General features: G+C 53.0%; 1 protein-coding gene across 5 annotated transcripts; it reads right to left on the minus strand.

The window, feature by feature from the left end:
• Window positions 1-286: 286 nt before the first annotated feature.
• LRCOL1 (leucine rich colipase like 1) lies at window positions 287-10,619 on the minus strand. Of its 5 annotated transcripts, XM_006078259.4 has the most exons (7): window positions 10,528-10,615; window positions 10,003-10,029; window positions 2,924-3,027; window positions 1,801-1,926; window positions 1,571-1,696; window positions 1,380-1,502; window positions 287-475 (listed from the first exon to the last, which is right to left on the minus strand). In XM_006078259.4, exons 1-7 carry the CDS (start codon window positions 10,595-10,597, stop codon window positions 473-475), a joined length of 579 nt encoding a protein of 192 aa, XP_006078321.3. In that variant the 5' UTR covers window positions 10,598-10,615; the 3' UTR covers window positions 287-472. The 5 variants fall into 5 exon arrangements, with proteins under 5 accessions (XP_006078321.3, XP_044786262.2, XP_044786264.2 ...); XM_044930327.2 differs by lacking the exon at window positions 10,003-10,029 and having other exon boundaries at window positions 10,528-10,619; XM_044930329.2 differs by lacking the exons at window positions 10,003-10,029; window positions 10,528-10,615 and adding an exon at window positions 10,182-10,408.
• Between the last annotated feature and the right edge of the window lie 578 nt (window positions 10,620-11,197).

An 11,197-nucleotide genomic window follows, 5' to 3' on the forward strand; every position in this document is an offset into this window, starting at 1 on the left:
TCCTGGGGGAAGTGGGGACCCTGGGGACCAAGGGAGCAGGAGGAGGGGCCAGCGGGTGGTCCCTCCCCACAGGGGTCTTCCCCGGGCTCCAGTGCCTTCACTGCACCATCCACAAGGTCAGGGGAGCCTTCCAACCTTTTACTTGTGATGACAAGTCACAGTCATGTGCCTGCAGGGGAGGGGCACGTCTACACCTGCCCTTTCCTCTGGGGAGACTTGGTCTCTGGTTGAGGGGGCTCCTCAAGACGGCAGAACTGAAACCCGGGTCTTCACACCCACAGAAACATGCTCACTCAGTCAGGAGGTTTATTCATGCTAAGTCATCACATTGAGGTTCCAGGAGCTGCCCCTGGCTTGCACAGATATGGATGGTCTCGGTTAGACGTGTAATACCTGCAGGTCTTCATGGTCCTATGAACAGACTCAGGGCTCAGGGTGTAGGGTGGTCTCCAGGGCACAGACTGGACCCACGTCACTAGAAGGCACAGCACAATTAGGAAACACACAGGGAGACACAGCCCACGAGGCAGGAAGGAGTTGGCCTTCAGGGCCAGTTGGATAATGACCAGACACTCTCCTCAGCACTGACCGTCCGCACCTCTGGGGGAAGCCACTGATGGTGTTGCCTGGTTCACTTGGATACCCTGGGGACACCCGTGGACTCACTATTGTGGCACCTGCTGCACCCACTGTTGTTCTGGGTGCTGATGGACCATGGCTGGCAGGGGAGGATGCTCAGAAAGGCCTGGTTCTCAACCTCTGGGATCAGACACACCTTTATAATCAGACTGAAGTCCTGGATCCTGGCATCTGAGCTCAGACACCAGAGCATCCTCTCCAACCTCATCACCGTCCCCCCATCCCTTTCTGCCCCCAACTGTTCTCAACGGTGTCTTCAGGTTCTGTGTTCTGGGGGCTGAGCTCTGCAGGCTGCCTCACTGAACCCTTTCCTTCGGGATTTCCAGTTCAGCCAGTGAAAGTCTCCAGTGGAGGAAACTCCTGAGAGGGGGCCCTCCCCTTCGTCCAGCCGGGGGTCTAGCCCCACAGGAGTTAGGCCCTGGTGCTGCCGGATCTTGTGGGCCCACCACCTACCACCATGCTGGCCCTTCCCCAAGTGCCCACGCTATGCCCTGCTGCCACTCTAGTGGACCTGATAACCCACTCCCCACAACCTGTGTCCTTTTCTGAGCTCAGCCGCGCTCCTGCTGCAGGTGCAGCAACAGGAGGCCAACTTGCAGAGACAACTGGCGGCCTCTCCTGGAGGGGACGGCCACCCACACACGTGGACACACCGCCCTCCAGGTCACTGCCCGCCTGCCTTCAGGCCAGTCGCGGGATTGAGCCCCCCAGGTGGGGCCGGACTGGGTTCCAGGACTCACCCAGGGCAGGCATTGGAGCAGGATGCCGCTCTGGGGGACGCAGCGGTTGGGGCTGAGCTCGTTCAGCCGGATGCAGCACTTGCTGCGGCACTCGCTGTGGTAGTCGCAGTAGTCCCAGTTGGGCTGGGGACAGAGGTCAGAGGTCAGAGCTGGCGGGCGCCTCCCTCCAGCCCCGTGGCCCCTGGCCTCACCTTGCGCCAGGGCAAGCACTGCAGGAAGATGGTCTTGGCTTTGCAGTACGTCTGCACACTGTAGTTGTTGATGACACAGCATTTGCTCTGGCACTCCAAGTGGTCCTTGCAGATGTACCCATTTGGCTGCAGGAGAAGGAGAGCGGTCCTTTCTGCCAGGCCCCTCCTTTCAGGGGCTGCCCTCCCCAGCCCCCTGCCCTCCACCTCTCACCCGCCCGGGCAGGACACACCTTCTTCCAGGACAGGCACTGCTGGAATACGGTCTGGGCGGTGCAGAACTTCTGAGGGTTCAGGCTGTTGGTGACACAGCAGTCACTCTGGCATTCATTGTGCGTCTCACAGGGCTCTCCGATGCGCTGCAAAGTTGGGGTTCCTTTACGTGTGTCCCCACAGATCCAGCGTCCCTGCAAGGCTGTTGTCCAGCCCGGCAAATTAGCTTGCCTGCCCGACACTGTTCCGGAAGACTAAGGGAGCCAGGCCCAGAGGACAAAGGATGCTGGTGAGCGGAAGAAGCTCACCTGGCCCATTCCACGTGCTCTCACAGTTTATAGGTGAGATGTCACGGTTCAGAGAGGGTAAGCGACTTGCCCAGGGTCACACAGCCAACTAGGAGTTGGAGCTGAAGCCCAGGCCTGCCACCTGCCCACCTCCTGCGAGGAGGTGCCCTCAACTTGGTTCTCAACATCTCAAAACTCCTTTACAAACGCAAAATTACTGGAGGCTGCAAAGAGTCGTTGTTGCCGGTTTACTATTGGCTGTGAGTAACTTTACCTCTTCTTGGCCGAGATAAAAGCTGTCGTCTGGGTTCAGGAACTGGAGGCCAGAAGCCGAGCGGGTGAGCGGGGGACAGAGGAGGGAGGTGCATCTGGAAAGCACCAGCCACACAGCGTGGTGCCCTCCCTCCTGCATCCTGCACAGCGGGCACCCCGGACCAGGCAGGACATGGGGGTCAGGGCGGTGACACACGGCCCCAGGACCGGCAGACTGCGTTGTCCTTGCTGTCACTGCATGACGCACAGGAGCTGCTCACGTCGCCCCAACAGACCACCCCCTGCCCCGCCTCCTCCCTCACTGCCTCTTCTGCACACACTCCCCAATCCTGTGTGGGGTCCCTGGACTTGAGACTTGGCACTGGGGATCTGGGAGTCCACCAAGAGTCAGTCATCCTGGGGATCTGAGAGCTTTAGGAAGCAGAGGCACTCATGAAGTGGGGGTCCAGTTCAAAGTGGGGGTGGGGCAGGAGAAAAAGCACAGAGCACATGGCAGGAAAGGGGGCTAGGAGCCCAGGTGCCCTGGGGTGGGTCTGGTGAGAGTTAGCCCTGGGCCCTACAGAGACAGGGACGTGACGCTTACCTTATGGGACAGCTGCTGGTACTTCTTTATTGTCAGCACCAGGGCCACGGGTAGCAAGCAGAGCAGTAGCAGCAGCAGATGCCCAGCGCTGGCCATCGCTCGGCCTGTTGGCACCAGAGGGCATGGATGCCTGCGCACGAGGCTCCTCCTCCCCTCCCTCCTGCCTTCCTAATCCTTCTCCATCAACATGGATTTTCAAAAATGAATAGACAGGGTTCTCTGGCTGTCCAGTGGTTAAGAATCCACCTTGCAATGCAGAGGGTGTGGGTTTGATCCCTGGCCAGGGAATTACGATCCCACATGTGTGTGCTGTGTGCTCAGTCACTTCAGTCGCGTCTGACTCTTTGCGACCCTGTGGACTGCAGCCCACCAGACTCCTCTGTCCATGGGATTCTCCAGGCAAGAACACTGGAGTGGGTTGCCATGCCCTCCTCCAGGGGATCTTCCCAACTCAGGGATCGAACCCACGTCTCCTGCATTGGCAGGCAGGCTCTGAGAAGCCAAGATCCCACAGGCAGTGGAGCAAATAAGCTCACAAGCTCTGGAGTCCACAAGCCACAAAGAAAAAAGATTCCACGTGCCACAGTGAGAACTGATGCAGCCAAATATATAAACAAACAGGAGTAAGGGCAAAATGGCATGATGTTAAGAAAAATAATGATGTGATTTTCTTAGAGGGGCTTTGTTTACAAAATTGTGTAGGATGTGCAGAGAATTCCCGTCCTTGCCCCCCCTCCACCTCCACCTCCATTGTTAATGTCTTAGTTGGGTGCATTTGCTGCGACCCATCAGCTGACACCAACACATTATTGTAAACTGAAGCCCACTGTGTCATGAGGGTTCAGTCTTGGTGCTGTACCTGCTACAGGTTTGGACAAATGTATGATGTACCTGTGATTAAGGGACATACAGGGTCATCTCACTGCCTGGAAAACCCTCTGCGCTCTGCCTGTTCACCCCCCCAGCCCTGGCACCGCCCACCCCACCCCTTACTGTCCCCATGGCTGTGCCTTTTCCAGAGCATCCCGGGGTTGAACCATGCACTCTGCGGCCTTTCAGATGACTTTTCCCCTTCCTAATACACACCTGAGGGCCCTCCGTGTCTCTTTAGAGCTTGTAGCAAATTTCTCTTTATTACTGATGGAAAATAGATTTTCAACAGCACTTTTCTCTGGAGAACGATCAAGCCCTTTTTTGCTTCAGAGGAGAATGTCTCTGAGGTTAATGTGTGCGCGGGGGGCCTACCCTCTGCAGCCTGCTTCCTCCTGCGCCTCCGAGTCCCTCTGCAGAGGCCCTCCAGACCCTCAGCCTGAGCTGCTCCGACCCACTGGGGCTATGTGGTTGGTTCCCTGGCTGTTCATAGAGCCGGCAATTTGGTTTCCAATTTATTCCTAATTGTTTTTTTCAATGGAGATGATATTCAAACAGCATAAAATTAACCATTCGGAAGTGGACAATTCAGTGGCATTTCATGCATTTTTAATGTTGTGTAACTACACCACCTCCAACTAGAACAGGAAATCCCTGGGGCTGTTAGGAACCAGGCTGCACAGCAGGAGGAGACTGGCGACTGAGCGGAGAAGCTTCATCTGTATCTACAGCCGCTCCCCATTGCTCACGTGCTCACATTACCTTAGCCTGAGCTCTGTCTCCTGTCAGCTCAGTGGCGGGATTGGATTCACATAGGAGCGCGAACCCTACTGTGAACTGCGCATGCGGGGATCTAGGTTGCGAGCTCCTTATGAGAATCATCCTGAAACCATCCCCACCTCCCAGCCCTGGAAAACTTGTCTTCCATGAAACTGGTCTCTGGTGCCAAAAAGGTTGGGGACCACTGATCTAGAATATTCTGTTATCCACCACAGCCGGGGCCCATCAGCAGAGCCACTTGCACAGAGCCCTGCAGGGAGCGGAAGTGATCCGAACACCGTCCTTCCGAGTTCTGCTGAGCACAGTGTAGAAGCCCAGAAACCCTGGGAAGGTCGGGAGTGAACGGGGTGGGGTTCCCCAGGCTGCCGAGTCCCCTGCTCCCCTCCCTCCCTCCATCCCATGTTCCAGAATCTCTCCTGGCTTGTCTTTCAGCCCCACCTTGTCACTGGCCCCTGTGGTCTCCAGCTCAGGACCCTGTGATGTGACAGGAACAGTGTCCTCAGGGACCACAGGCCCCCCACCTCAGACTCTCCCAGGTCACTCTATTTGTTGTGGGGCCATGGGGAGACCACTGGGTCTTTTGAGGGTCTGGTTTCCCTCTCTGTGAAGTGAGGTCTGGGTTCCCGTTCAACTGATGGTTTTCAGATGATTCCGTAAAGTCACAATATCATCTGCCTTCCAAAGCACAGTGGAAATCTGCTTTCTAAACTCCCTGAAATGTTGAGGTCTCAAGCCCAGGAACACACCCAGCTCTCCAGGTTGAGTCCTCCCATCCTCAGCCTCCCCCCATCTGTCCTCTCACCTCACACAGGAGCACCTGATCCAAATGAGCAAGGCTGGTATTTTCTCCCGGGCCATTACTGTCAGCACAGATTCCTTTGGCCCCATACAAATACCGAGAAATAACCCTGCGCCTCCCGTAAGGACAGAACTGAGCAACACAAAACATCTCAGAAGGGCAAAAGGCTTTTAGCCTCATTTATATGTTTTTGTCAATGGAAATAACAAATCACGGCTTCCCTGGTAGCTCAGTGGTAAAGAATCCGCCTGCCAATGCAGGAGACTCAAATTCGATCCCCAGCCCGGGAAGATCCTACATGCCTCAGACCAACTATTGAGGTTACGTGCACCACAACTATTGAGCCTACATGCCGCAACTACTGAAGCCCATGGCTTGGAGCCCGTGCTCCACAATAAGAGGAGTCACTTCAGTAAGAAGCCCACACACTTCAACAAAGAGTAGTCCCCACTTGCAGCAACTAGAAAGTAGCCCCCTCTCACTGCAACTAGAGAAAAGGCGACACAGTAACAAAGACCCAGCCCAGCCAAAAAGAAATAAATAAAAATTATATAAAAAACAAGTCACAGGATATGTCACTGCTATGAGTTTTGGTTTTCGGTAATTTTAGATTTAAATGTATCAGCAGTAAACCATAGCTCATGAGCCACAAAAAGCATATGCATGTCACTCAGAAGTTTTGCTAATTGCTTCAAAAGAGACACAATAGCATGAACTCAGAGCCCTATTTGGAGCTATTTGTCACTGAAAAGTGATAAAGACGAAGAGAAAAGAGACCAGAGGATGCTGGTCTTAGTGACAACAATACCATTTCTCTTTTAAATTCTGCCTTTAAAAAGGCAAGTCAAGGACTTCCCTAGTGGTCCAGGAGTTAAGAATTCACCTTGCAATGCAGGGGATGTGTATTTGATCCCTGGTTGGGGAACTAAGATCCCACATGCCGAGGGGCAACGAAGCCCATGCCCAACAACTACTGACCCTGTACACCACAACTAGAGATTCTGTGCAGCACAACGAAGACCCAACAAATACATGATTTTTTTAAAAAGCACTTCAAAGTCTATTTCAACATGTGACAACAGCATTCTAAACTTTTCCCCCTCACACACACACACAAAAAAAAACAGCACCCGCAAAGCTGGGACACACCTTTATCACATGAGCATCCTGCATGTTGACAGATGCCCAGGTGTGTCTGAGGGTTTCCTCCCACCTCACTGCAGCTCTGCAGGTGTGAGCAGGCTGTTCTGGGTTCTGGGGCCTCACTGGGGGCCCGTGAACCTCCCAGTCTTCCCACCCAGACTCCTGACCCTCTACTCCAAAGTGGCCCTTGGGAAAAAGACAAGTGTTTCCATGGTGGAACCTGAGACACAGTTCCTAGTCCTGGGAGACGGAACTTACAGACAGACCCACAGCCTAGAGCAGCCAGCCAGGGGAGCTGGTCACACCTCTCAGTGACCCCAGATGCCCACCCTGGTTGTGCCCCTCCTCCAACTCAGGACCAGCCTGAGAAGCCAAATGTGCCCCCTAACCCATCACATGGGATGCCCATATCAGTCTGCTAGGCTGTGTAACAAACACCACAGACAAGGATGGGCTTGCATCCTGGAGGCTGGCAGGCCCAAATCAAGGTGTGGGCAGGGCTGGTTCCCTCTGAGGCCTCTCTCCTTGGCATCTTCTCCCCATGTCCCCACATGGCCATCACTGTGTGCCTGTGTCCTGATCTCTTATAAGGACACCAGTCCTATGTGATGAAGGCCCACCCTATAGACCTCATTCTACCTCAGTCACCTCTTTAAAGGCCCCGTCTCCACAGACAGTCACATCCTGAGGTCCTGGGGTAGGATTTGGGAGGACGCAGTTCAGGCCATAACAACACCCCATATCTAGTCAGTCGGCCCATCTTCCCCACTGACATCCTCCCCTTGGGTGCGCTGGAGCCAAGCTTTCCAGCCATCAGTGTCTGCCCACTGCCTGTCTTCGGGCCTGGTGCAGGGATGGACCAGCCCACATGCTGGGAAAGCTCTGGATCAGCTGCCTCTCGTCCCCGGCTGCAGCCTTCTCCACGCAGCTGACCACCACCCTTCTGCCTTCCAGCTGATCTGTGAGGGCCATCGGCAGAAGGGTGCAGGAACTTGGTTTCCTTCACAGCAGGTCAAAGGTCTCGGATGCCACACATCACATGATTTGAGGAAAATGACACCAGACAGTTGAGTCGTATAAACATTTTCCAAGATAAATGGCAGCCCCACAGTCACTGTTTGAACTTTGTACACTCTGTTCCCACATCATAGCACACGTATCAAATACAATCATTATTTCATAAGTGAATAAGAGCTAAATTTCGATCACAACTTGAACATTTTAACGTTTCTAACCTGCAATGTTCTTTTTTATATTATGAAGATTTTTCTAAACAAATTGTTTTATTATCATTTTATTGATTTATTTGGCTGCACAGTTTCTCAGTTGCTGCATGTGGGATTTGGTTTCCTGACCAGGGATCGAACCCAGACCCCCAGCATTGGGAGCAAGGAGCCTTAGCCACTGGAACACCTGGGAAGTTCCAAAGTAGAACAGGACATGGAACAACAGACTGGTTCCAAATCGGGAAAGGAGTACTTCAAGGCTGTATATTGTCCCCTGCTTATTTAACGTATATGCAGAAATGCTGGGCCGGATGAAGCACAAGCTAGAATCAAGATTGCCAGGAGAAATATCAATAACCTCAGATATGCAGATGACATCTTCCTATGGAAGAAAGCAAAGAAGAACTAAAGAGCCTCTTGATGAAAGTGAGAGGAGAGTGAAAAAGTTGGCTTAAAACTCAGCATTCAGAAAACTAAGATCATGGCATCTGGTTCCATCATTTCATGGCAAATAGATGGCGAAACAATGGAAACAGTGACAGACTTTATTTTGGGGGGCTCCAAAATCACTGCAGATGGTGACTGCAGCCATGAAATTAAAATACGCTTACTCTTTTGAAGACAAGTTGTGACCAACCTAGACAGCATATTAAAAAGCAGCAACATTATTTTGCCAACAAAGGTCCATCTAGTCAAAGCTATGGTTTTTCCAGTAGTCATGTGTGGATGTGAGAGTTGGACTATAAAGAAAGCTGAGGGCCGAAGAATTGATGCTTTTGAACTGTGGTGTTGGAGGAGACTCTTGGGAATCCCTTTGACTGCAAGGAGATCCAACCAGTCAATCCTAAAGGAAATAAGTCCTGAATATTCATACTTTGGCCACCTGATGCGAAGAACTGACTCATTGGAAAATACCCTTTTGCTGGGAAAGATTGAAGGCGGGAGGAGAAGGGGACAACAGAGGATGAGATGGTTGGATGGCATCACCGACTCAATGGACTTGAGTTTGAGTAAGCTCTGGGAGTTGGTGATGGACAGGGAGGCCTGGCGTGCTTCAGTCCATGGGGCCGCAAAGAGTTGGACATGACTGAGCAAATGAACTGGACTAAAACATCCTTTATTTACTGCCTGGCATGGCATGTGGGATCTTAGTTCCCCAACCAGGGATCAAACCCATGCCCCCTACATTGAGAGGCAAAGTCCTAACCACTGGACAACGGGGGAAAACCTACAGTGTTCTTTTTGTATTTTAAACCAGGGGGGAATTTTTTTTCTGGTCTCATATTTTTTCTTAGGCTCTTGAAAAGTGCACAGGCCCAGTTTATAAAATTGGGTACGTTGTGCCTTGTCAAACAGCCCTCACAACACGGAAGCACTGGACCCTCCCCCTCCGGGGCTCAAGAAAGCCCAGTTCATGGAAGGTCACAGTCTACCTGTGCTCATAGCCCATCACTCACAACGACCAAGAGCAGGGAGCTGCCCAAGGGCCCATCAGTGGATGACAGACAAAGAAAATGAGGTCCGTCCACATAATAGAATATTACTCTCCTTAAAAAGGATGGAGACTCAGATGCCGGCTACAACATAGAAGAACCTGGAGGACATCATACTCAGTGAAACAAGACAGACACCAAGCGACAAATTCTGTATGATCCACTTTTATGGGACAGTGTTTCTCTTTGGGAAGATGAAAGAGTCCTGGAGAGAGATGGGGGGAAGGCTGCACAACAATGAAAATGCTCTTAATGGCTCTAAACTGTGCACCTAAAAATTGTTAAGATGGTAAATTCTATATTGTACGTATTTTACCAGGATTAAACTCGGTCCTGGAGGCATAGTTATCTCATATTTGTGGCCTCTAGTTATTTTCAAATATTCTTCTATGCACAGAATCTCTTTTCTTGGATATTCGTTTATACGTCTCTCAAATCAGGCATCTTTGCACAGGTTTGCCTTCCAAACACCAATATCAGGTATGATTCCATGATGTCTCAATCTGCCCAATAAAAGCCTGATGCCAAACCTTGCCAAAAACCTTACAAATTTGAATAATTTAAATTATATGATCAAACTGCAGCTACTGTATTTACAGCATAAACCCCTTGTGCTGGAGCCATACCCACCCTGCTTGTTTCAGTCTCTGCACAGGGAGGTGACTTAGCCTCTGGTGACCATGAGAAAGGTGACCAGAAGGTGCAGCCCAAATGAGGGGTCGCGGACAGGTCGCCCGGCACATTTACACACGGAAAAGCAAGACTCACCGGTCACTGTGTGAGACTGGATATTCCCTGCGGAAAAAAATGCCCTCTGGTAGCTAACAGCTTAAGTTCACAGCGATCCTACCTTTAAATCTTGGGGCCCACTTGCTCCTTTGTGTGGAAGTGACACTGACCAGCCTGTGGCCACAGAAAAGACTCCCAGCCCAGAAGCAGAGACTCACCGGAGAGGGCTGCTCAGAATCACTGGAACGGCCCCCAGCCCCTCCTCTGCTCCCACCGTGTCCCCGTCTCTGCCCTCCAGGAGAAGTCACTTCCTTGTTCAGGAGAGACCAGATGCACAGTGACCCGTGGCCAGGGCACCCAGGACAGCAGGACGCTGGCCCACACAAGAACGCCAGAAACCAGCCACAGCCTCTGCAACCATGGCCGCCAGCCAGTGACCGCAGCCTCCCCGGGTCTGCCCGCCTCCACTGAGGACCAGCCCCTAGCCCCTCACCTGGGACACTCCGCTTCAGGTCAGCCGCCCTGCCTTCCCCACCAGCACCCCTCAGGGCCCCTGGAGCCCACCTCTTTCACTCTCAGGGTCCCCAACTGCCTGCCTGGGGGGCTGCCGATTCCCGGCCATGTTTGTTCTCATGTGGGTGGTGTGAACACAGTGTTCATTCAATTAACATTGACTGACATTTACCTCTGGCTCCATGCCCAGCTCTGGGAAGAAGACGGTGCGTCAGCATCTGCCTTGTCACCCGGAAAGGAGTTCTGGGCTTACTGCGGGGGAGACCGTGCACAGACTAAGGAGAGCCTTTAGGGGAGCGGTAGGGATGCCGGGAGGAGTACCGGGGTTCTCCAGGTGGGGTTCCCTAGGTTGGGGGAGGCAGGACAGAGGTCCCGGCAGAGCAGGGGGATGGGCTGTGAAGAGGCTCCAACTGGGTTTGTGGGGTGGGTGAGAGGGTGGGGCCTGGAGAGCTGGCGTGAGAACCTTCACAGGGCAGAGGGTCTCAGAAAGCTCTGGCACCACGCGGGACAGACGAAATGGCACTGCCAAACCTCGGGGTCAGTGGGCTCTGTGGAGCGGGCACCTGTAAGAACCAGACTGGAGGACTTCTCTGGCGGTCCAGTGGTTAACAACCGGCCTTCCAATGCAGGGGGTGTGGGTTCGATCCCTGGTGGAGGAAATAAGATCCCACATGCTGCGGGGCGACTTCTGAGCACGTGCTCAGCAGCAAGAGAAGCCTGT

The sequence above is a fragment of the Bubalus bubalis genome, chromosome 17, assembly GCF_019923935.1.
Source record: "Bubalus bubalis isolate 160015118507 breed Murrah chromosome 17, NDDB_SH_1, whole genome shotgun sequence".
NCBI classification, from domain to species: Eukaryota; Metazoa; Chordata; class Mammalia; order Artiodactyla; family Bovidae; genus Bubalus; species Bubalus bubalis.